This window comes from Lissotriton vulgaris, chromosome 7 (genome assembly GCF_964263255.1).
Source record: "Lissotriton vulgaris chromosome 7, aLisVul1.2, whole genome shotgun sequence".
NCBI classification, from domain to species: Eukaryota; Metazoa; Chordata; class Amphibia; order Caudata; family Salamandridae; genus Lissotriton; species Lissotriton vulgaris.
Genome location: NC_141695.1, coordinates 968,718,823 through 968,745,524, shown reverse-complemented (window position 1 = coordinate 968,745,524; position 26,702 = coordinate 968,718,823). Strand labels below are relative to the sequence as shown.

At 46.4% G+C, this 26,702-nt stretch overlaps 2 protein-coding genes across 2 annotated transcripts in view; one reads left to right on the top strand and one right to left on the bottom strand.

The window, feature by feature from the left end:
* The window catches only part of HMMR (hyaluronan mediated motility receptor), a 488,049-nt gene extending 462,861 nt beyond the window's left edge, over nucleotides 1-25,188 (bottom strand). The window contains exon 1 of the mRNA XM_086931406.1: nucleotides 24,961-25,188. Within this exon, the coding sequence (XP_086787532.1) occupies nucleotides 24,961-25,006 (46 nt within the window). The 5' untranslated portion in view covers nucleotides 25,007-25,188. The remainder of the gene's footprint in view (nucleotides 1-24,960) is intronic.
* A 631-nt stretch (nucleotides 25,189-25,819) lies between these two features.
* NUDCD2 (NudC domain containing 2) overlaps nucleotides 25,820-26,702 on the top strand; it is a 259,328-nt gene continuing 258,445 nt past the window's right edge. Inside the window, exon 1 of the mRNA XM_086931405.1 lies at nucleotides 25,820-26,048. Coding sequence (XP_086787531.1) covers nucleotides 25,860-26,048 — 189 coding nt within the window. The 5' untranslated portion in view covers nucleotides 25,820-25,859. The remainder of the gene's footprint in view (nucleotides 26,049-26,702) is intronic.

The following is a 26,702-nucleotide window of genomic DNA, read 5'->3' as shown; positions in this document are numbered from 1 at the left end:
TAAGAAAACACAAGACCGATTACCAACAGTGTTTTTGACAAAGTGCTATTAAAAGGTGCCACATTTTGAAGTCAACTGATGCTTTTGAATGGATGAACTCCACATTGAATTTACTGATGGCCTTAAGGCCCAGGCTCCTGTGGAAGAGCAGGACTGCCATGTTAGAATAAGATGTACCTAAGGGTAGGGATTGACTTTGAAACAGCTGAACATCAATCAAAAACAAGTCAACAAAGGGGCGTGGCTAGCAGCCGATCATGGCGGCAGCTTAGCTGAGGAGCGAGGCGATATCCCACAACAATCCGGCACACTGATCCGTAACAAAAATCAAACTGAAGGGGCGAATCGAGTCGGGAACCGAGCGGTGCCCAGCAGAGACAACGCGAAAGCCGGAAGACACCGGGAAACGCATAATCTGAATCCGGCCCGGCCTGGAGGCAGCAGCAGGCTATCCCTCAGGAGTGATCCGGGCAGAAGAGAGGAGACGGCGGGGCACCGGCCCCCGGAAGTGGCGCTGAAACAGACGCCAAGAACAGCGCTGGTGTCGGAGGGGGCTTAAGCAGCATCGGCCGCCGAACAGAGAATACCGGAGGGAGTGGAAGTACACAGAGACCGGTAGGAATACTGGGAGCGGCAGTACCGCTCGGAACTCCCGGATGAACGGAGGGAGCGAGGCGCGACCTACACAGCGGGAGGCCGACAATTGACAAGAGAGTGCGGCAGAGCTGGGGCCCCCCATTCACCCGGTAATTCGGAAAAGACGCCAGGGCGGAGGGGAGAGGCACGAACTAAGACACATGGGCAGAGAAAGACAGCGAGGGTCCATTATATGAACGAGCCCAATAGCGACGGGGCATAACGCCCAAATCACGTTCGGCTAGTAATTGCCGAACTTGCTCTTGACACCAGGTGACACGATATTGAATTGGGAGGTCACGCAGGTGAGGAGCTTGAAGGTGCAGACCCGCTCGGGTAGCAATATAGAGCAGGCGAGTGGCAAGTACAGAGGTAAATACTTGCGAGAGGACAGAGGACCTGGGATAATGAGCTCAGCCTGAGGAACAGTGGAAAATCAACCCATGGGGGGGCCCCCCCGAGGAGAAGCAGAGGTGGAGATAGTGAACAGTGCCCTGGGCAGGCAGAAGCAGGTTATCACAAGGATGTTGCCAGTGGCCTATTCTCACGAGGACACAGTAGAAGGGACTTCTCTCCCCCCCCCCCACCCGGGACTGTGGAGGAAAGATTGGCTAAAGTGTCACTGCCACATCACCACACCTCAAGGGGAGACACGCTCCTAGAGAGTCCGGCGCATATCCCATAGCGCCGATTTGTCCCACGTATTGCACTGGCAAGCAACGGCCCTCAAACGACCCGGAGGCTGCGGTCGGAGAAGAAAGGAAGTGATTCGCAGGAGGATCCTAGAGGCACGGCAAGCACACAGCGAGGGGGTGAGGCGGACCCAGGAAAGATTATGGCGGGCAGGGGCTCAAAACATAACTCAACGCAGGCCAAACTGGACAAATTCGCCTACGATAGGACTAACCCCTGCAACTCCACGTGGAAAACACAGGACGGGTCGGGGTCAAAAAGGCAACACTAGAAGACGTAATGTGTGCCCTGACACAGGTGCAAACCACGGTGAGATCTACGGCTACAGAGGTCACCCTGAACGAGAGAGTGAAACAAGTGGAGGTGGTGACTTAATCCCTGGTGGAAGATGTGTCGGAGCTGCAAGTGGCAATGGAGAAGATGGCGGCCGAGAACAAATCCCTCAGAGAAAAGATGGACAACCAGGAAGGGCGCTCGAGGAGAAACAACGTTCGAATACTGGGAGTTCCGGAATCAGAGGGTAAAGGGGCGATGGATCTCTACATGGAAGACCTGATTAAGACACACTTGTACCCCAAGGGTCTCTCACACTTCTTCTCCGGGGAGAGGGCCCATAGGGTACCCGGTGGGAAGCCAAAACCGCCCCCCCCCCCCCAATCCTGGCGAGACTTTAATTTTCGCGACCGGGATACTATCCTACAGGCAGCGAGGGTGTCTCCAGCCATCCAAATCCAGAACTCCACGGTCGCCTTCTTTCCGGACTACACACTGTTGAAGTGGCACGCAGGAGGAGAACTTTCCTGGATGTTAAGAGGGCGTTACGGACAAAAGAGCTGCCCTACTCAATGCTATTCCCGGCGCGTCTCAGAGTGGTAGCAGAAGACAAGATCTGTTTTTTTGAAACGCCGGAGATGGCCCAGGACTGGTTGGAGGGATAGAGGCCCGCATGACAAGCCCACCGCTCGAATAAAAGCACCCGAAACCACCGGGAAAATAGTCAAGCGGGATCACAAATGTCCGGAAGAGGGGGGAGTGAACAGGTCGCCAACGCTTGAATTCCAGGGAGCGGAAGGAGGAGTAGAATCCTGATTCTTCGGTGTTGGCCAATATGCTGTAAACTGAAGAACTCTGCAGAACGGACATGCTTGGACACTGGCCTGGGGAGCTCGGAAGAAGGCAGGGATGTCGCCTGCTCCGGGGGACATTCCACCCCAGCTCGCAAGTAAACTGTTAAAGGGATGGGTTAAGCACTCTGCTATGTTGGGGAGGCGGGCGGTTGAAGGTCACGTTTCCAGCATTAGGTGAATTCTTATTGGACCTACCCAAGGGAGACTTAATAGGAGGGGACTTTAATACAGCTGTAGATTCCCTAGTGGATAGGTTCCCGGAGATGACTCAAGCGGGAGGCACTTCACGGATGCAGAGATTCTTGACCGCAATGGGGCTAATCGACATATGGCGATACACACCCTGCCGCGAGGCAATACACTTAACACTCCACGGTCCACAATAGCCTATCACGGATCAACTATTTTTTAGCGCTAGGAGATGGGTTACAGTACGTGGAAACTGTTGATATACACCCTAGGGGAATATCAGATCACTCCCCGGTCACACTCACATTATCTCAGCAAGAGAAATCACGCAGAAGAATCTACCCAATACACGCATCATATCTCAAGGTTCCCAAGGTGCGTAAGGTACTCAAAACGACTACGTCCCATAATTTTGCAGAGAACACTGAGTCAGTGCAGTCCTCCGCTATCCTGTGGGAGGCGTACAAGGCGGTGCTGAGAGGGCAGGCTATAACATCCATAGCGGGACACAAAAGAGAGACAGCGTGAATTGTCAGAGTTGGAACTGGCCCTGCACGCTGCAAATATGGCGCATGAAACAAGCCCTACACCGGAGACGTCCCATGCCCTGCTCCTAAAGCAACAGCAGTATAAATAACATGTTGTAAAGCAACAGACAATGTCCCAGATGACGGAGAATACCCACAGAATCTACGACATAGGGGATAAGGCAGGGAAGATGTTGGCCTGGCTAGACAAGAGGGGGGGTAGTGCCAGGGGAATAGAACGCATTTGTGACAAACGGGGAAAGGTGCACACAAGCCCCGAGAGATAGTGGAGACCCTAGCTGAGTATTTTGAGGGAGTGTACACACCAGACAATAAGGTATCAGCAGAGATAGCACGCGCAGTGCTGGAGCACATCCCCCATCAGACACTTACGCCGGAAGCGGCGACGGAGCTAGAGGCAGACATCACAGAGGAGGAAATACAAAGGGCTATTCATGCTATCAAGCCGGGAAAGGCATCGGGGCCAAATGGTATCCCGATAGAATGTTATCAGACCGCATCAGAGAGACTCAGTGGGCCCTTGTTGGCTATGTACACAGACAGTCTGGACAGGGCCGAACTTCCGTTGGATCAACGGACAGCGACCATCGTTGCAATCCCCAAACCTGGGAAAAAGCCGGAAGAGTGTACATCATATCACCCTATCTCCCTTCTCAATGCAGAGGTTAAAATCTTGGCTAAACTCCTTGCCACCCAGCTGATGGCTCATCTCCCGCAACTCATACATCGCGATCAGTCAGGCTTAATGCCACATAGGAACACCGCCCTCAACCTACGCAGGTTACATAGTGTGATTGCTAGAGCGGACACACTATCGGAAAAAGCAGTAATACTGGCGCTTGATGCAAAGATGGCATTCGACATGGTGGAGTGGCAGTATTTATTCGAAGTCTTGGTGCATATGGGGATTGGCCCTAAATTTGTGGCCTGGGTCCAGCTGTTATACGCTCAACCTGTAGCACAGGTGGTGGCAAATGGCCATATTTCTCGGACATTCCAGTTAGGGCGGGGAACCCGTCAGGGTTGTCCCCTGTCGCCATTGCTCTTTGCGATTGCACTAGAACCATTGGCGAACCAGATACGCTCCACCTCACTGCTGAAGGAGATTACCTGGTCGGAGGGTTGGGAAGACCGCCTATCTCTGTACGCAGATGATATGCTGGTGTACCTGACGGAGCCGGAACGAAGTATTCCGGCGCTGTTGAGGTTATGTGACGAGCAAGGGAAGGTATCGGGGCACACTTTGAACTGGAGTAAGTCGGAACTATATGTACTGCAAGGCCCGACCCCAATACTGTGCGACACCTGCCCTCTAAGAGTGGCTGGGTTCTCATTTAGATACCTAGGCACCCATGTTATGAAGGATCCGGCTGAGTTCTTCCAGAAGAACCTCACGCCGCTGTTGGATCGACTGAAACAGGAAGTTAAATTCTGGGCAGCGCTGCCACTGACATCGTTAGGCAGAGCGGCACTATACAAGATGATGTCCTTGCCCCGATTTTTGTATATCCTAGAAAATACTCCATACCCAGTACACACGAGATAATTTAGGAGGGTGTCGACGTTGATAGCCGGCCTCATGTGGAACAACCGCCCGGCACGAATAGCCCAGGCCAAACTACACAGGGGGTGGTACGATGGAGGGATAGCGTTGCCAAACCTTCAACTCTATTACTGGGCCGCCCAACTGAAGCCCGTCAACCAGTGGCTACATGCACCACAGGAAGACCCAGTATACAGGGCAGACAGGGACCAGCTGGGTACCAATAACATACTGGCTCCTCTTTACGACCAAAGAAAAACAAGCATTTACAATGCAATGGTTTCGCCTTTGGAAAAGTTAGAGTTATTGGCATTGCTCATGACATTTCTTTTTTTTTTTTACTTATAAATAAATGGCATTGTTATTTACATTGCCAACAGCTCTCACAGCCCACACAGCCCACACAGCTCTCACAGCCCACACAGCTCTCAGAGCCCACACAGCTCTCAGAGCCCACACAGCTCTCAGAGCCCACACAGCTCTCAGAGCCCACACAGCTCTCAGAGCCCACACAGCTCTCAGAGCCCACACAGCTCTCAGAGCCCACACAGCTCTCAGAGCCCACACAGCTCTCAGAGCCCACACAGCTCTCAGAGCCCTCACAGCCCTCACAGCCCTCACAGCCCTCACAGCCCTCACAGCCCTCACAGCCCTCACAGCCCTCACAGCCCTCACAGCCCTCACAGCCCTCACAGCCCTCACAGCCCTCACAGCCCTCACAGCCATCCGCCCACACAGCTGTCACAGCACAGCAGTTGCTCTCAGTGCAAGTGTGCACTGAAGCAGGTACTGTAGTAGAATTGGCCTATACCATGTACTGCACTGTGACATGTGTTTTGGAGATGTGTCGTGCTCGTGGGTGGTGGTCCACAGTGGATGCCCCTGCCAGAATCACCCTCGTTTGTCATCTTCCTTGCAGGAACTGGAATATGGTTGTGGTGCTTTAACATGCTTTGTGCAGACTGTGCCTTTAGCGGTGGTGGAGGCCTTGGAAACACAATGGTTAAACACTCCCGCCATTACCTGTTCCCCACATCCATGGAAACAATCCACAGCCAGGATTCATGGAGCAGACTGAACAGGTATTGTGTGCGAAAGCTCAGCTTCCCGGCTCTGGCTGGCGCCCATGCTCACTGCTCGGAACTATGAGTCTCTCTAACCGTGGGGACCCAGGTTGGGCATTTTTGCATCATGCTATTTTACGAGGCACAAAGAAGGCCTGTGTGCGCGGGCTCCACTACAGGGTGACGCTAGTAAAAGCAGAGACGTGCAAACATGTGCCCCCTGCCCCTCTTCCCTAAGTCAGCCCAGGGGCTGGCTGGTACTCGCAGGCAGAGTGACAGGAGGCCGAGGAAAGGCAAGCATGCGTATTAACTTTCACCAGCCATACAACCCGCCTGGCAGCCTGAGAAATGGCAGGGCTGGGAGCGAGCCTTTGAAAGCAAGTGACCAGAGGAAATTAGGGCTGGCAGGGATTTAACCCTTCATGAATCACGCGAGAAATTATGTAAGACCTCTTTTCCAACCATGTTTGACATTCAATTAGTAAGGGGTGGACTGGAAATGCCGATTTTACTTCAAAGTGAAACTGTTGACAACTGGGCCAGCTCTCTGTTCATTGGTTGGAAAGTGTAACAGCTGAATTTTTAGGGCCTGAGCGAATCATGCAATGACACAAATTCCATGTATTTTGTTATACTTTTTTCCCCTTTACTTTGCTCATCTTTGTCCACCCTTGCAATTTATTTTAGCTACTAGTCTTGACCTCTCTGCAGATACAGATCTTTAGGGTGCTGTGGGCTAAAGGAGTCTCTGTGGCCTTAGTGTGTACATTGCTGCCTGTTATTCTTACTGAAAGAGAAACCCATCCTGCAGTAGTTCACGTGTGCCTACAGATATGTCCCCCCAAAGAACATTTTCTCACATTCCTTTTTTTAATCACGTTTATGTTTTGGGTGCCATTTAGATGTTTGCAAATCAACCTGCTAAGTTATGTATGTGTCCAAACTACATTAAAATGACTTCACTGGCTCCCAGTGGAATGGAAGGTCAAATGCATCATGCCTGAAGAGCTTTGACAAAACAGGCCAGACTAACCTGGGAGAAAGATCCCCCAAGTGCACCCATAAAACCTCCCACATGACTGCCTCTATGTCAATTCACAAACACGGCTCCAGGTTCTGTGGTGAACTCATTGCACCACTAGTGCCACAATCAACCTATCACCTCTTTAGAGTACAGATAAAAATTGAGCTCTCCACGGAAGGCGTGCATGAGCTGGGCCGCAGCAGTGAGAGGCCACAACCGTCGAACTCTTTCTTACTGAAGGCAAGTCACAGAAAATATGCTACTGGCCGCACTCGCGAATATAAGCACACTCGCGACTAACTACCATCCTACCGCAGAAGATCTAGGAGTGTTTAACTTTATCCATAACTCTATATATAGCCCATAATCAAGGATATTTACTAACTGTACCACAACAATTCGATAGTGACTACTAGGTAACATAATAGAAGTAAGAAAATCTAAGAAAAATAAGCATAGATGGAATAAAATAAAGAAAAGACAACGACAAGGGAGAGGAGAGGAGAGGAACGGAACAGAACTTTAACAGACCACTAAGAAGCTGTGAGGTGTGTTTTTTTCCTCATTGCTTCCCATCCAAAAAGCTGCCTCTGAATGCCAAGCACTGTGAAACAGTGTACTGCTGAATGCTGGTGCTACAGGAGCAACAAATAAAAGCAATTTCCACACTAACTGGAATATTGAGAGTGGGGGTAGCCAATCATGTTCCTCAGACTGTAGTCAGTGGATGTCAGTCATGACTCTAGGCCCCATCTGCCACACTAGACAAGTGCCTTTTTAGAAGGAATAACTATATTTTCAATAAAATGTTAAGTATTAACCTATGCCCAGGGCCACTGGAATTATGTGACTATGCAGCTGCTGCGTCTTTCGCATAATTGTGGATTTGCCACATTTGCCTCAAAATCCGTCAACTGCTGCATAATTTGCAGATTTTAACAAAGAAAAGATTCTAGTACAAACAGACCAAAAGTTACTAAAAGTGTGGCAACAAGCTTCCGACATAGTGGTAAGTCTTTGCAGACTGGTCATTTGTCAACTGCTTATTTCTGTATTTTTGGGTTAAATTGTTAGTAACCTGGTTAAATCTTTGCCCAGACAGTGTTACCATGAGCAAAAATTACAAACGAAGTAATACTATCACAAAAAGTGTTGCATTATTCTGCATAATTTGCCTTTTTTTCCACATAATTTAAACAACCCTGCCACATAATTTGGCCCTACAGTGCCGCAAAATTCCAATGTCCCTGCCTATACCTCCTTAGGAGCGCCCTGAGGTGCGGGCCATTAGCCAGGCGAAGGCCTATAATTGGCTTCATTGACTGACTTTGTGTTCAGTAATTTTAAGTGATATGGCTTGCCAAATTTTTCAATCTGAGACACTACAGCCCACATTATTGACTAGTATTCAGCAATATTTCTTCCACTTCTCCTTACTGATTTTTCCCTTGTTTTGGATGCCTCCAGAATATCCCGTAAAGGGATGAATATACGAAAACAACAAGTTTTTTTCCGAAAATAAGCCCATGTAGCTTTGCTAAAAATTGAATAAACTACAAACCCTATTTTTCGTAAAACTTCCCAAAAGACAGCCAAGCGCGTGTCTTGCACATGAGTGCCTCGCTGTAGCAGTTACTGCTTGAATTGCCACAGATATGTAAATGAAAAACAGACCGGGATTAATGCAGAACGCTTTCCCTCTCGGGAAAAGTGTTTGTCAAGAAGATGAGCGCGGAGTGTAAAGCGAAGCCACAACTCGCACGCTTTTCATTTGTGTGCGGTTCGTTCTCTGCACCGAGTGTGAAAAGAAAAAAAACATTCTGTCAGCGCAGATGTGTTTTTGACACTTACGCCATCACCTTTTCTGCAAATATGGTAATTTCGAAGCAGGGAAGCGAGTTGAAGAGCGAGCGCCTGAAAGCGGGCGGGCTTGAGGCAAGCTAAGCAGGCTGCCCGTGGAATCCGTGCTGGCGCCGATTCTAACGTGGGAGAAAGGCTGTAGGTTCACGGGCTCTTGCTCACTTTTCACCTCAAGAGGTAATTCTTCTTCGTGGGGCCCCTCCTACAGGGGTCCTTTCAACAGCGGCTCCGCTCTATATGGGCCCTGCACTATTCCGGATGGACCCCTTCTATCGGGACTCCTTCAAGGGTCCTTTCTTTAAGGATCCCTTCATTATGGATCACTTCTAAGAAGATTCTTAAAAGAGGGGTACCTTGAATACCCCCCCTCCCCCCAATATACAGAGGTTGCATTTGCCATACACAAAACATTGATGGCTTCCTAAGTGTTAATTACGTTCACGTATTCACGCTCCTCCCCCCTCAGGCCCTCCAGCTGACCATTCACTAGAGGACTTCCACAGGCCAGATATTTTCACTCCTATTCGTGAAGTGGACAACACATGAGCAGGGGGTCCAGCCGGCTATGTCATTTGCCTAATAACAGCTGTCTGTGGGTGCTTAGAAGCGACTGAGCTGTGGTATGTACCGCTAGATAAAGCCTTCACTATATACTATTGGAATTATTCCCTCTACAAAATGAAAAACACTGGCGCATATTAGCAACAAGCTCGTTAAAATTATCGAAACTGCCGCTAAAACTGCGATAATTTTAACGAGCTTCTTGCTAATATGCCCCGAAGTATGTGAGTGGAGCTGAACCATTCCCAGACACTTGAAACACCAACCCGCTGCCGTCAATCACAGACCCCGGGTGTCCCGCGTCTGTGGACGCCTCTTCCCAGCACCATTAGTACCTCTGCGCCCCTTTAGTTGACACCGGGCCTGGCATCGCTGTGAGGTTCTCCCACATCTCTTGAAGTAAGGAACCTTCCTCTGTAGTGTGAAGTTTCAATTGTGTTCACACACCGTTCCTCCAGTGACACGGCTAGTGCCTGCGAGAATGCTGACCCCGCCCGCCCGCCTCGCGCTTTATTCCCCAGGCGCTATAGCTCGAAGCACTCTGTCGCCTCAGACTAAATACAATATCCCCGTCTGCCCGGGACCTGTTTAGGTTACACGAAGGAGCTAAGAGGGGATTCCTTCCTCGCAGCCTCGGGCTCCTCAGCTGCAAGAGCGGGTGGAGGCTGGGGGCTCCCGTTTACATTACCAGGCTCAAACACACGAATGGTTCTAGTTTACAAATAAAGTCCCTCGTGTGATTAATCCTGCGAGCCGAGGGCTGCTCCCTCCAAATGCCTCGTGGTCAGACTCGTGTCATCCTCTTTGGTGGTTGTCATAGTTATGTCAGAACGTTTGGTCGCCCTTCGTTTACAATCCTGTGCGACACCACTGCCTTGTAAAAAGATGCACAGCTGCAAATCACCGGGATACAGGGTTTTCTTTGGGTTTTTGGTGTGGCAGCATTCGTTCTACCCTGCCTCGTATTCGGAGCACTCCTTTGCAGTTGGCACTGTCTACGGGTGACTTCTTACCCAAAAAGACGGCTTCTAGCTTATAGGGAAGCAAGGGACACACACGTGGATCATCTTCCCCAGACGTGAGCACTCAGTTCCTACCTCCCTAGGAGAAAAGGGGGGATACGGCTACAGCGCCGGGCCCTGACAGCACACGTGCGGCAATGGCTGAGTACTGTGCCTAGAGCAGAGCTTCTGGCCGCGCTGCTCTGTGACACTCGCTGGAGGCAAGCACTGATCCTGCGCCCTGACTGCTGCCGGCTGAAAACACAGCACAGCGCGGGGAGCCAGGGGAGGGGGCGGAGAGAAGCAGCAGCGCCGACGCTTCCCTCCTCGCAGCACGCTGAGAGATAACAGAGGACAACAGCAAGCAGCAGCAGGTCTCTCCACACTCTCAGCGCTGCCTGACAATGGGGAGCAGGCAGCGCACACTGCGCTGCACCCCCTCCTGCCTCACCCAACACACGCAGCACATGCAGGAAGCGTTTACGGGAGGAGAGGAGGGGACGCTCGCCCGGGGCCATAAATCCACCTTTACAGACAAACACTGGGCTGTTTTATAGACCTCTTTCAAATGCAGCACATGCTTCTCGGAGCTCGAGCCCTGCTCCCCACACAAAGATCTCACGTCCTCACGGCAGTTCTGCCTTGCTCATCGGCGGGAGAGGACACGGGAGGCGCAAACGTGCACAGGACAGCGAGGAGGGAGGAGGGGGGACGGCGGGAGGAGGGACACAGAGTAAGGCAGGACAGCAGCAAGCACGGCCCGGCCGGAGGAGACTCGGGGGCGTTCCCGGCGTCGCGTGACGTCGGCAAAAGCCAAAGAATCTCGGGAACGCCCCTGTGTCTGGTCCGGCATTGATGGACAGGCCCCTCGTCCAATGGCTAGGCTCCATTTATGGAGCTAGCCAATGGGACGGGGGGGCGTGTTCCAGAGTGCTTACTGTACTCAATAGATTTCTCTGGAGGAGGAGCCTAACGGCTCCGTCCCCCAGCGAAACCTAACAAGCATTTACAATGCAATGGTTTTGCCTTTGTTAAAGTTAGGACTATTGGCATTGCTCTTGACATTATTTTTATTTATGTTTTTTTTAACATAAATAAATGGCATTGTCATTTACAATGCCAATAGCTTAATCTCTCGCAAATGCCACACACAAACACCCACAGAGAGCCCCCCCACACACACACACAGCGCCCCCCCACACAACCACACAGCGCCCTCCACACATACACCCACACAGAGCCCCCCCACACAGAGCAGAAGTATGCTACATTTAATGCGAGTCACAGGGCTTTAGATCTCATCCACAGAGGATACCAGACCCTTCTGGTGTGCATTAGTTATCATTCTGCGCAGTCTGTATTCGATCCATCAATCTCGGCGTCACTGGAGAGCGCGAGATACCCGGAAAAATAAACTGCGCGCGCATGACGCAGCCCCCACCTCCCAATCCTGACAGGAGCCGTTCAACACCCCCTTCGTACGCTGCGCTAGCCTCCAATTTTAAAGAGCAGTTTAGCTAAGAAATGGCACTTAAGTGAGGCACACTGATATATCCGCGGTAAACACAAGTACAATAACCGAGAATATGAAAATATATTTTTTTTAAACCCAGCAATAGAAGCTAAAGAATTGAAGCACTGAACATACAAAGTAAACTGTCGTAGTAGGTGAATGCACAACAATACACAGTGGGCAAAACTGGACTGCAAACCACAGGAAGACTGTCACAGATTGGAACGTCCACTAGGATGTGAACAGGAGATACCACGCCACCAACAGAGATAAGAACACCACTTCGCCGAGGACACAAAGCAAAACGCACTTTAATAAAAAGCTGCCAACAACAACATTACTGTTTAAGCCGGATTTGTTTATTTTTATCTGTGCGCCTGCCAAAAAAGCTGCATTTCTAGCGCGACTACCACGCCCCGGGTAAAATTATTCCCTATTCTGCTTAAAATAACGTTTCCCATTCAGTGAAGTAATTTTCGGGGGGGAGGGGGTGGGGGGGGCGGTGGCCCCTCCACGCTGAATGTGTCCTTTTATCCATTTCAAAATTCAGATAAATGTACTAATAAACACGGTGACTCAAAGTGGAGCATTTCCAGAACAACAGTGAAAAACGCAGGCAACGCCTGATGACAGATCTCAAGTGGTCACGTCAGGTGTGGATTCGTTTCCAGGGACTGTTTACCTGGGAATTCTGGAACGTGTGGTTGTGTATTTATTGCCATGGCGAAATGCACGTGTACAACAAGACGTTTGGCTTTTCCTGGCAAAAAAATTTAGTTTTCCAACAACAACTATAACTGACATAGAAACGACTGCATGAGCTTCTGACGCCTGGCAACTTGCGATCTTCGAGTGCTGACTCACAACTGATACACACTTACTGGTGATAGCAGCGGTGCGTGCGCTACAGACCAGATTTCCTGGAACACGCCATTCTTTCCCAGGACCATGAACCTTTAGCCCTGTACAAGAAACAGCAGCTTCAATTTTCATTAAAAAGAAATAATTTCTTTCAGAGTGAAGGGCAATTCAACATCACGCAAAGAGGAGGTCTCTCGTTAACTGATAGAGCTATGTGTGTCTATATCCTCGAGCCACAATCAAAACAGCAACACGAGGGTCCGACTGAACACCAACCCCCATCCCCACAACATTAATAGACAAGAGCTGGATTGTAATCAAAAGTACTTGCAATGCCTGTTGCTCAGCAAAAACTCGCTCCGGGACCACGGTTGACACGAAGAAAACAGACAACAGCACAAGGCAAATTAGCTGTAACCCTGTTACTGCTGCCTGGTGTTTCAGGCAAGGAGTTTGTTTACACTACAGCATGTGATCTAAACTTGAACGCCGTACACTTTACGGAAACGTTATCGGTTTCCAGGGAAGAAGAAGTGAAAGCGCGATAAACAGGCTTCTAAAGCAGGCACACGCATTCATTGTTTGCCCTTTTTTCAGACTCAAGTCAAGTAAGTAAAGTTCAGACTTTGTTTTGGAGATGTCTGGCTACGTACACACGGAGACACTTAGGCGGTTTCGGCTATTTGAAAGCGCGAGCCACCGACACACCAACCAGCAGGAAATAAAATATGTCCACGGAAAAAAAAAACAAATCGACTCACCTGCACCTTGCGACGGCGGCACTTCTCCGGTCTCCCTCTTCGGCATGGGAGACCGGCAACGTCGACGGCGGCAATCTCTCTGGCACTTCTCCGGTCTCCCTCTTCGGCATGGGAGACCGGCAATGTCCTCCGCATCTCCCGGGGTTCCCTCCAGGCCACGGGAGCCCCGCGGGCGCCGCCATACTTTTTGCCGTCTTCCTTCTTCCCCCGGGCTGCCGGGGGCGGGCACTTCCGGCCGGCCGCGCTAGGATTGGCCGGCCGGCCAGTCACGGGGCGGGAAACGGGGGAGGAGAGACGCAGAAGTGCCGGCAATGCCGGAACAGATTCGGGGGCGTTCCCGGCTTTCGCCTGACGTCGCGTGACGTCGGCAAAAGCCAAAGAATGTCGGGAACGCCCCCGTGTCTGGTCGGGCATTGACGGACAGGCCCCTCGTCCAATGGCTAGGCTCCATTTATGGAGCCAGCCAATGAATGACGAGGGCCGACCCAAAGCCACACTACAGTTCTCATCAGGTTTTCGCCTGCGCGAAAAAGATGCGCAGAGCGCATCTTTTTGGCGAGGCAAAACCTAATGAGCCCACTCACGGGACCCACAAAGCTTACGCTAACATTGTGGCACATAGCACAAGCAATACTGGGATGGAAAGGGAAACTTACAAAACTCACCCCACTGTGGGACACGCGGGCACTGGGTAACTTGAGACGTAGTAAGGGTTTCACACTGTGGGACAACATTGGTCTGTCTACAGTGGGGGATCTGTGGAAAAAAGACACGGTGACCCCCCTTTGACCAGTTGCGGCAGAGGTATGAGCTGGGGCCCACGGAACTGTTTAGATACATACAGGTGCGACACGCTCTGGTTGCAGTCATTCCAAGTGGCACGAAAGTCCCAGAGGCATCTCCCCTCGAGGACCGCCTCCTTTCGGACTATATGCAGGAAAGGGCAACGTCACTCACGTATCGCAAACTGATAAATAACCTAGTAGACCCAACAATAAAACTGAGGGACAAATGGGTGGAAGATACAAGGCGAAATAGATGAGTCCGAATGGAACAAAGCTTTGGCGCCACCTAAGGAGGTGGGCATATCGGCAAAGTTTCGGCTTATACAGCTTAAAATCAGACATAGGGTGTACTACACAAGGACGATGCTCCACAGGATCCAGAGGGCACAACATCCGTATTGCCTTCGCGGATGTGGGGAAGAGGGGACATTGTTTCATACTATCTGGGAGTGCCCTCGCATTCAGGAGTTCTAGAGACAAATCATGCGTACCATATCTCAAACACTGGGGATAGCCCTGGTTTCTCGAAACACAGAAATGCCTGCTCAACATATGGGGGCCCAATGACCTTACCCGACACGGACAACAGTGGTCCACGTTGGGTATGATAATAGCTAAACGAGACATAGCGCAAAAATGGGGAGTGGCAGAAACCCAGACATTACCACAATGGTGCTCAAACATGGATAGGGTTATGATAATAGAGAGGACAGTATTCACCAGTAGAGCATACCCAGGTAAATTGAACAAGATATGGATCCCATGGAACGTGTACAGGGGGGACATATGTGGACCGCTGGAAGAAGACATATTGACGTCGGATGAGGAGGGGGAGGACGACTAGGGAGAGAGATGGTGGAGGGAGGGATGGAGACCCAAGAGCATACCTAATTACATGTGGAGGACAGGGAGAGTAGGCGGGATGGATTACAAGGTAATAACTGATCATCATGTAGAATCACCCTACAGGGTATGGAGAACGCTACTGGCACACTAAGTGGTCTTAAATCTGCACACTTAAATTGGACGCCTGGCGATTGAAACCGGATTAGGGGTGATACACCCGTTTCAGGTAGATTGAATGACCGACAGTGGTAACTTAATGTTAATATTGTTTATTGTTATAAAATAAAAATTAGACCTACAAATTGCGCACGCTGAGCGCGAACCGACTGCATATGTAAATGTACAACGCCGCCGCACCTCCGGGTTGGCGGCATACGTGCTGTTTAATGAAGTACATAATACATACATACGATAAGGTGGAGGCCAGTCCCAGAGGTTGTAGGCCAAATGCTGTTTGCAAATGGTCAATAAAGGTCTTTAAAAAAAATAAAAAATAAATAAAATAAAAAAAACAAGTCAACAAAAACTGGGCAGATATGACACTTATTCATATTATTGGAGTCTTGCATTCCCCCCCCCATTCTTGTATTCACGAAAAACCATGTTGACCCCTTCACTAAACCAGTGCTGAGCAATAGTGGTCATAGTATCAGTCATTTTTGTCACTTTAATTACATGAATGTTAATAAGTGCGAGTTTCCTCCGCTGAGCTAGTTACCCCAACATTTACACCTACCCCTTCTACCGTAGGGGAACAATCCAGACTAGAGCCTAGTTTACATAATGTAAAAGGAGCAGCATAAGTTTAATTTAGAGTTCCTACACAATAAAGGGTAGTTTCTCAAATAACGTTTTCTTTGCGCTTTTACACAGTTATTCACAACTAATAGATGCTAAAGGGTGTTGTGTGAATTTATTAGCCAACATCTGTTGCTGGTGTTATGAATTACCACCATATTCCACTAACCAAGACCCTAACTTGTTGCTGTATCTCTAGTTTGTTTTACAGGTAGGGTATTTTAATTTTTTTTTAGGTTGACAAACCCATGCACAAGGTATGGGTCTTTAGGGCACTGTCCGTATTTTGCAATTGGAACTATATGGGAAATAGGATATTTTTGGGATGGAGAGACACCGCCGTCTTATAATAAGGGGAATCTTACTTTTAAGGTGAACAGGGATGCAAAGGATTTTATTGAAGAATTGGAGGCAAGTAAAGAAAAAAATTGCCAAAGACTCAATGAATAATATGTCTAATAGTTGGGAAAATGAAGAACAGGAATTAAAGGAAGGGAAATTATGTTGTAAGACCCAAACTAGGGTTAAAGAATCAACTAGAGGTGGGTTGGACCAAGTTTATACATGTAGTAGAGGATAAAATGTAATATATTCTGGCTGGAAAAGAAACAATGCAGTTCCTGGAGTGCATTATATATGTTGAACTAAAGCTTATTTTCATTTGCCTTCTATTTGGGTGGATGGTTATATGGGGTTAACGTTTCCAAAGATATACCATGAATATAAATTAGAAGAAAAAAAAACACTTCTGGGAGATCTGTTCATAGTGCATCACAAGAAATGGGTGATAGTTATGGTGACTTCATTCCTTCTGTGGGTGTAATTTCGAATGATGTGAAAAGCAAAAGGCGGCAGAGTTATATGCAGCCAGCAAATCTACACTTGTGTAGTAGATAAGAACAAGGAGATCAACAAGTATGTGAAGAATACTACAAGTCCATCTAAAGATTTGAAGACGTTGGAAGAGACAGGTGCTTGGGAAACAACTGGAAAAGGCTTTTCTGTTACAGGTAGTTGACTTAGAGGGCTTCACATTACACTTTTAGAGTCTACATTAACGCCTATATTGATTACTGGAGGTTGTATGTATTGTTTGTTTTTGAAGAAAAAGATTCAAACTGATGAAAAAGGAAAAAAATTCAGTAAAATAGGCTGTGGCCAGGGGACTGAAAAGCAAGAGAAAAAGAAACTGAATTGGAAAGCCTGTTGAGTTTTGTCCATCACGAGTTGAAGGAGCTGGAGTACTCAAGTCAAGTCAAAAGTATGTTTATTTAGATCATGATCTTTAAAAAAATACATAGCAATTAATAACGTTTTAAAATATTCCACAGCAATCTTGCAAGCTAGTTACAGGTTAAAATCTTCTTCTACCACAATTTATAGAATGTTCTCACCCTATCTACTTATCATTTAAAATAGATGCTCATAAAATATCACTTCCTTAGTGAAATCCTTACCCCATCGGGTTGATAAAACCAACCAATTCTCCTAGACAAGATATAAATTCATTTATTACAAAATTATAAAATATTAATTCTAACTTATTATGAATCTCTGTACTTCCTTTAAGAACTTCCCTAAAGCAATTGCTATTTCAACACAAGACATTTCTGTGATGAGATCGATCGCTTGCGCACGAGTTCTTATACCATATTTTACAAATATTGGGCGCAGCCAGAGTTTACGTAGTTCTAAAATGTTTATACAGTCCAAAAGAATGTGCACGGAATCCCCTTTTGTTCCCAGCCTACATTTGCAACACCCTTTTGGATCCAGCATTTTAGTTTTAATTCCTTTATTTATTAGCCATGGGTTGATACCAATGCGCAACCTTAGGATCTCTTGTCTGAACCACGGGTTTGGTAGGATTTAATTTAATTTAATTTGCGTGTTTATATAGCGCTAGAATCACTCCCGGGTGAGTATCTCCGCGCTTCGACCACAGCGAAACCCTTCCTGGCTTCCCTGAGAGATGGTCCCTTAATGGGTATCTCCAGGGTGAGACCAGGCATCCCCGGCGGTCTGGTGGGGCCGTTAGTGAAGATGAGGCAAGCTAATGCCCAGAGTTGCCGAGTGTGATCGCTGATCAGAGTGGGCACCGAGGGGAGAGAATTATCGAGTCCGTTGACCCTGGTCCAGAAACCTGCCGCGCCGGGAATCGAACCCTGGTCCCGGGCCGTCCTCTGCTCTCGGGTCTGCCGCCTCTAACCAGTGAGCCACACTACTTCACTAGATGTCCAAATAAGGGAACCAGTTTTCCTTTGCCCATGTGTTCATCATGAACTCCACTGATTTTTTCTTGCCAAGGTATTCCCTATCAGATCTTCTAGTGACTTCTTGTCCATTAAACTTTAGATTTTTTTGTACACTCCCTCTTTAGCGAATCTCTGCATATGTCCACTGTTATATTCTCACTCAAGTCGTAAACAGAAGCAGTCCGCAAACGCATTCTGAAGTGTCATGAAGAAATATGGTGGTTGTTTTATTTAACGGCTCCTAGATCCACTAGAAGGGTGTAACTGATGACGGTCACCATAATTTTTTTTATTGCTTAAGGATATATGCTAGCCAGTAACAACCATTATTTAAATATGGCCACACATTCTACATTTATATTTAATGAACGCAAGAAATTCGTTTTTTTGATTGAAACTATAGTAAAATGTGTTTGCTAGTATGGACATGAGTGAGCCAAGGTGCCTAAAACCATTTTTGAAGTTACTGTTGCATTTCTGCTTGCTGTGCATAATTCTCTCTCTGGTTCAGGCACCAGAGAGACTGTGTTCTAAATAAAAAAAGTTTTTTAGTTAGCTTACAGTATGAAGGTTATAGTGTTGCTATTAGTTTGGAATAGTATCGCACAGCACCTGTTGGGAGACAGACAAATTGACTACTCCTTAGTGGAATATCGTGATGACAGAAGCAGCTAGCATTGTATTATCTACACCAAGTAAAGCTGAAACTTGGAATTTTGATTTATCCTCATTCACTGGGAACCTATAGGATGCATCTCTTGGACCACACTGTCATGTTTAAACTCTGAACTGAGTTAGAGCACTTACTGCTGTCCACCTTTGCTGGAAGAGCCACGAGACCCTCACAGGTGAGTAGCCACACTATACAAACCCTTGATCGACTTAAACTCTCTCAATATTCCTTCTATATCTGCTCATAAGCATAGTTTCTAGAGCAAGTAGGAGGTCTCCTTTTCTTCATTTGAACCTTCATGTTTCTACTTTAAATGCTATATTTGCTGACACAAGGTGCGCCAACAATTTCTGACTTGCTCTTATGATTAAAGAGTTTCATTTACGGGAACAGAATCTTAACTCACTTTATGTAGGTTGTCTGTAATAGCATACACTTGGGTTTACTGAATTGCCTAGCTTACAATGATATATGCTGTACTCCAATGAGTACGGATTTAAACTTAATTGGTTGGAAAGAGATTGTAGTTTTACCATTTTTTTAATAAATCTCCATGGTTTGCAAATGTACTCCACTCTGTCGTTCCTGTGGGGCAGATGTTGCTTTAAAGTAATTGATGTATTGCTAAAGTTACGGATCTTAGCCTCAGTTACAGAACACGGTTCATCGGAATAACAGCAGAGCCGTGTTTGCAGACAGCGCAGGATAGGGATATTCAATTCAAAAATCTTTATTCGATTGTAGATTTTACAATCATAAAAGTACAATTCATAAGTACACATTTAAAAACATTTAATCCAAACAGTTCAATTCATATGGCAAATGATAAACACAGTATACAGTACAAAGAGAAAGATGTTACAACGAGTACTATGAGCGTGAGCAGTATTTGGTTAAAAACATAAATAACTATATTATTTAAAAAGCACCTAAAACATTCACAGCATGATTAACCATCCATACTCTTCCTAAAACAGATGGCTTTATAAAAAAAGTTACAGACAAATAAAGTGCAGTCGCTATTCAGTAGTTGTAGATAGTAAAGTGCAGGTTTGATTTGTACAAAATTCAATTTAAGACACGGTTTAAGATATAGTTTCCGTGGGGAGGAATAATAGGGGCAGATAAAAAGAAAGTGCGCCAGATCTTGAGGAGACTTTCCGTCGCAGCCACAAGCTGGCAACACTTCACCCCGTTGAGCCCCACTTGGCACCGCAAGTAGGAGATGATATAGATCAAAACGGAACCTTATTAGCAAAAACCGTTCATAGCTGGTCATAGGCCATGTCAGGTAAGGTTCCATTTGTGGACAGGTTTTGAGTAGTAAGTGTCAGTACATCTTAACAATAATATATCATTTTTTACTGTGGTAACATCGGATTTTGTGATCAAATTGGGAGCATAGAACAAGGCAGGGCGGCCAATTGCCGTTAAACAGTCCTTTATGTACTTCATCCACTGGACTTTGAACCTCCCATCTAGCAGTAAGGCTTCTTTCAGTATGGCATGTGTGAGTGGAATGTCAGTATTTAGCCGCAATTCAACCAACACAAAACCGGGTTTACTGCTATTCTATCACCTAAATAGGGGACCCCCAACTCCTCATGTACAGAATAGTTCCCAATACCCCTTGGAAGCCTCAGTATCTTTTTCAAGACATTTTCTGTGACCTCTAGGTCTTTTATCTTGCGATAGCCCCAGAGCTCGCTTCCGTAGCAGGCGACAGCAACACTTTTTGCCTGATAATTTGAGCAATGCGGCCGTAGGGCAGTTGCCGATTTTTTTTGCAAAGCCAAGAATGGCCGCATTTACCCGTGATGTTTTGCCCTTCTTTTTGGAGATAGCGGGGCCCCACGATAATTTATTATCTAAGAGGACCCCAAATATGAGAATGAGTTAGTTGAAGGGATTTTCTCCCCATTTATGCTAAAGGAGTCCGTTTTCCGGATACCCTTTCCTGTTTTCGTGACATAGGATTTGGAGTTATTTATACTTAGGCCACGTGACTCCATACATTTAAAGAAGGAATTTAGTAATTTCTGTAGACCGATTGCTGTTCTAGATATAAGAACAGCATCGTCTGCATAAAGTAACACAGGCACCCCTTTGCGCTCAACAAGGGGGTAATCTGCTTCAGTGTTTAAAAGAAATTCCTCCAGTTCGTTAATATACAGGTTAAAGAGGAATGGGGCCAGGATACAGCCTTGTCGAACTCCCCGGTTTATTCTGAATTCGTCTGTTACTTTAAGATCTTGAGTGTAACGGACGTTAGCTCTTGTATCAGAGTGCAAATCAGCTAGGAAGTTGACACGGTTCCTCTCTACACCCATTCTCAACAGAGTTGCCCATAGTAAGCTTCTGTCCACGCAATCAAAAGCGGACGACAGGTCCATAAATGCCATGTAGACAGTTCCTTGTCTAGCCAGGGTATATTTGCTTAAAATCAGATATAGGTTCAGGCACTGTGTAATGGTCGAATGGCCGGGTCTGAACCCATATTGTATAGGTGATAGAATGTTATTATCTTTAGCCCATGTGGATAGCCTGTTAAGAATTATCCCCCCTACCACTTTAGCTACTGAATTTATTAAGGAAATCAGCCTGTAACATAATGGACTGCTGCGATCGCCCTTTTTAAAAACAGGGACTATAGTCGATAGGCCCCACGTATTTGGGCACCCCGCTTTCACCGCTGCGTTTATTACAGCCGTGAGAACAGGAGCCCAAAAGGTGGTACTGGACTTGAACAGGTCCGGTGGTAGTCCATCCGGGCCCTTGTTGCTAGTTAGACCCTGTATCCCCTTTGCAACCTCATTGGCTGTAAAGCATAATGGGTTCACAGATGGTCTTAAAAAAGCATTTTCTGCCCAATGCTCATTACTCTTAAAAATTGTACTGAAGTGGGTCACCCACTCCCCCTCTGAAATATTTGTACCAAGAGCTGTGTCATTAGGGTTGTCAAACAAAGGTTTGTTAATAATTTGCCAGAACTTGCTGCTGTTCCCCAGCACTGAAGGATCAAGGAGGGATTCTATGATGTTAACCTTTATTTCCTTTTTCCTAGCGACCAATGCCTTCCTATAGGCTAGGCGAAGTTTTTTTTATCAAATCAGAATCTCTAGGTTTGATTTTTAGGGCGTTTTTCAGATCCCTACTTGCCTTAGAGCAATTATGGTCAAACCATTTAGAGTTTTTTCCACTTTGCCCCTTTGCTGGAGCTGTTAGCATGGAACCAATTTTAGAAACCAGCCCTGCAAACCCGGACAAAATGTTCGTGGGGGATGAGTCGAAAGATGAACATGCAGACAGCTCCTCTTCACAAGCGCTGTTTATTTGGGAGTATAAGGTGCCTTGGTTTATCATTGTCCATTTAATGCGACGTCTACCATTTATACAACTCAACGTGCCTCGGTCATTGCGAGACAGTCGTTTTGTGAATAGAGACCCGCCCATACTAATAACTAGGGGGTTATGATCACTATAAACACTGGAAAGGATAGTAAAGTGCGAGACCCCTTGTACAAGATCTGAAGATACTAATATATGATCAATAAAGGATCCCTGCCCATGTCCTTTGAAGGTTGGAGTGAACATTTTTTGTATCAGGAACCAAAGACATAGCTACAGTCAAATTATTATCATCCACTAAGTCATTTATGTTCTTGCCTCCCCTAGTATGAGAAAAATGGAAACCTTCAACACTATTACATCCCAAACAGCCCATTGGGGTAGAGCCTGGATTACCACATGGGTGAACATTAAAATCCCCTACTATCAACAGGTGCCGTGATACAGTGTATACATTTTTACTCAGTAATTCGGCTAGGGATGCAATGTTACAATCACCATTGGTACTATTAGCATTATAAAAGTTAACCAAGGTCAAAACATTCTTGCCATTTTTTATGTCTAGCATCTGTATATTCAGGTTATCATTATGGCAGTTGCTTATTTGGCAGAGCAAACCCATGTTAATGAAGGTGGCCAGGCCACCCTTTGCTCTGCCCCTAATCGAGGCAACCGCTGGGATGGTAAAGCTTAAGAAACCTTCAATATGAACGTTATTATCCTCCAGCCAGGTCTCTTGAAGGCACACAATACTAAATTTTTTTGATAAATGATAACCAGACTGGGTCACATATCTTATCGGCCAGGCCAGCTATATTCCACGAAATTAAGCTCACACAATCATCAGATACTGGGCATATAAAAGTTTCTCTTATAATTGGAGCAGATGTTGGGATAGGTATCTCTAAATTAGTCTCCCCCGAGACCACAATGCTTGCTACAACCGGTTCAGGGTGCTCTAAAATAGGAGCAGAAACCCCATGCAAGGCAAAGAAGTAGTCAGTTTTAGGTGGAGAGTCCAAAGTTAACAGTGACAGGCTGGGTTGGTTTTTGTGGCATCCTAACATACATACACCCTTATCGACATCACTTTCAGAGTCGCTACTTTCTGGCCTCATTGCGGGTAAAGGCAGCAAGGATGCCTCATTATTCCCTGGAGACACATAGATAATGCAACAAGGGAACTACTAATTTTGTCGGCATATGTTACAACAGTATGTGTTTCTGGTTCATAGCAACAAAAACCCTTCTTTTCATGTGGCCTTACAAAGCATGAGACGTTTTTACCCCCCACCCCCCCCCCCCGTACCCTCAACACACCTTAAACTTCAGTCGCATTCCTCCAGGCCGCTAAGGGCCTCAAACCTATTAGAGAGCTCTAGGGGAGTAAATGGTATCAGATGTGACATATTACCAATAGCTCCTATTTTGTGATTTATTGGTATGGTATTCCACCCTTGCATAGCAGGTGATGGAGCTACGTATTGCATATATGCAGGATTCAGGGCAGATTCCATATTGAGGAATTGAGAGGTGAGATGGGTATTATTAGTTAGGTATTGTGGGGGAAATACAGTGGATCTGGGGTAAAAGTACGTCAAAGGACGTGGTACAATGCAATTATTTTCATTACCGAATGACCAATTTAGAATATGGTGAACTGCATTTCTGTCCCTAAAATTTATAACCACAACGACTCCCCCTATGTCCTTCACTCTGCCCCCCAACCAAGACAGGTGACGGACATGAACTATTTCGCCATTTACCAGGTTGGGTTTTGGTCTATATAGGGAGAGCCAGTGCATTATTTTATTTTTTAATTGAGAGTATCCCTCTCTTTTTCAATTTGGCAGTTCGGGGACCCCGGTGAGTACAACCACATATGGTAGTGCTTCCGGTGGGAGTTCCATAGGCGGTCTCCTAGACTGACCCCCTCTCCCCCGCTTAATCTCTTTCCCATCGGGTTTAGGGTGTCTATCAGGGAGAATGCTAGGTTCCCTGGGCAGGGTGTTAGCTGGAGTAACAGCGTTGCCATTTGATGTTTTAGTAGTTGGTCTACCCTGAGCTGCTATTAAGTCTTTTGACGAAGGTTTGTTAGAAATATTGCCAACAGGTATTGTCACAGTCGCATGCAAGCGGTTAGGGGCAGCTGGAATTGCTAATGCTGCCTGGCTAATACCTGTAATGGATGTAGGGGGTGTAGAGACCACAACATTATTTAAGAGGGAGTGCGTTGTTGTGATAGCTTTTTGTTGTTGCACTTTTGAGGGACCTGGTGACCGTACAAAATTGCCTAGTTCAATCAAATCCCCCTCTATTTTACCTAGCCTTAACTCCATCCACTTAAATCTTTCTGCCAGTGCAAGCATGTAACTACGTACAATCAGCTCAATATTGTAGGGATATTGCTGCGCAATCACAAACGTTTTCAACTATAGCCCTTTAAGATAGCATTGAATCAAGTGAGAACGCACTGAACACTGCATCCGTAATCTTAGTTCGGCTCAAACGGAGTGAAAGAAGGAGTGCATGCCTCAAGTTTTAACACTTTAAGTGACTTAACACCATAGTATCAACCTACTGAAGGGTTATATGAAATAACTAATAAAATGACAATTGTGAAGCTAGTTTCAGCCTTCAATATGCATGCTAATTGGAACATTACTGGTTTTTGGATAATTGGGGTAAAGGCATTTGCATTATGAGCCTGCAACTCCATAAAACCCAGCTATCGTATATTTTTATCTTATCTTTACGGTTAACGGACAGAGATTTGTTTTAACTTGAAATAACCAACGTGTGTATGGCAAAAAAAATGCTTAATACAGCACCGGGCGTTCACCAATTAAAAACAGAGTTCACAGCGTTACTCACCGACGTGTTCGTTGAAACGCTTAATGGGAGCTTTGGGGAATGACATGCCTGCTTCGGGACTCCAAGAAAACACAGCCGCCTGGCTCCAAAAACTGGGAACAAAGTATTAATACAAACGCCAAAATACGAAAGCTATCCAAAGTTGCAACGAACAACTCAAAATCAACGCTAAAATAGCAAGAACTTTCATTTGCTGACAACTGAACCAATAAAAATGCGCCTAAACCCGGAAGTACAACCTTAAAGCCTATCGGGTAGTCTAGCAGAACTTGAACTAAAAAGAGCAGCCCCTAACGGTCAGATGTAAATGCCTTTCAGGTTTGACAACAGAAAACAGACTTAGTGAATGTAATTGGAGACAGCTTGAACAGGAAAGAAAGAACACATATCAAATTGACTGTTTATGCACGCCTTCAAAAATCTACGTTTTGGAATAGCCAGAATAAAAAATATTTTTGAGTGAAAGGTGAACGCTTACGTTCTAACATGGAAGATTTACTGCTTTAATGAGGCACCGCAATGCTCGTTGCTAGCCCCTCGTCGTCCGTAGAAGGAATTATAGCGGCCATCTTGAAGATATAATGTTTTATTTGTAACTACTCAAAAAGAAACCATTGACAGTAATATAATATGTGGCGACTGTTCAGAGTTTATTTATGAAACATGGCAATTATGACCCAGAGTTCTTTAATTTGGCAAACGTTTTGAAAATGTATATTATAATCAAAACGGACTCACTCTTGTACTTTGCGATTTGTACCATAGCAATAACGTGCGCCTGTCACTAAGGGGCGGGTGGATTTAGCGCCTCCTTATTGTCCTCTCTCTATGTCAATTAAAAGAAGCAGCCGCTTCTCTTGCCTGTCAGGAGCAGTAGAGAGTCACTGTCCATTTCAGCTATGTCGGTGGATTTCGATGAGCGCAGTGGTGTGGTTCCTTGCTACACCCCATGGGGTTTTTGGTACCAGACCATGGAGGAGGTGTTCATCGAGGTGACAGTGCCCAGCGGCACGACTGCCAAGGAAATACAGTGCCAAATAGAGAGCAAGCGACTCTCCCTGACTGTGAGAGGGAAGGACATACTTAAGGTGCACAGAGGACATTAATTCCCGATAGTGGACAATTACGTTTATATTAGCGATCTAGTAATTACCTCCGTGACGGGGCATTCATAACCCGTGCAGTTGGATTCATAGGAAGGTATTCACAACAGGTTGCACCTGCTTCCAGAAGTTAACATCGGTCAAGTGAGGGAGGGCATCAGATCCTGGTAAAGGTTCATGGAAGGGCCAATTTTCGAAGCATTTTGTTTATCCAGTAAATGATCTTACATTGAAAATACAGTCTTGATTTATAGAATCAGGATTGATTAATTGTATTCTCAAAACGTGCATTTGCGAGTGCCCAAGTTCCTTACGTTTGATGAATATTTGGCATTCATTAATAGGACGTTTTTGAGTGGTTCTAGGTGGGCTGAATAACTTCTTTTCTAGGACGGCATGTGGAAACAGAGATTGACCATTGGTTAAAAGAGATATGTCTCAATACATTTCGGACCGTTAGAATAGCAGGTTTAGTGTAACGCAAAGAACACTGCACGAGTATATTTTATTATGATGAGTCGTATGCTGATATGCCACCCACGCTATAACATCAGTATATGTACTCGTTAAAAAAATGCTTACAGAACAACGCTCACAGAGGCCAAGCAAACCCACATTTTAAAAATAAAAGATGCGTAA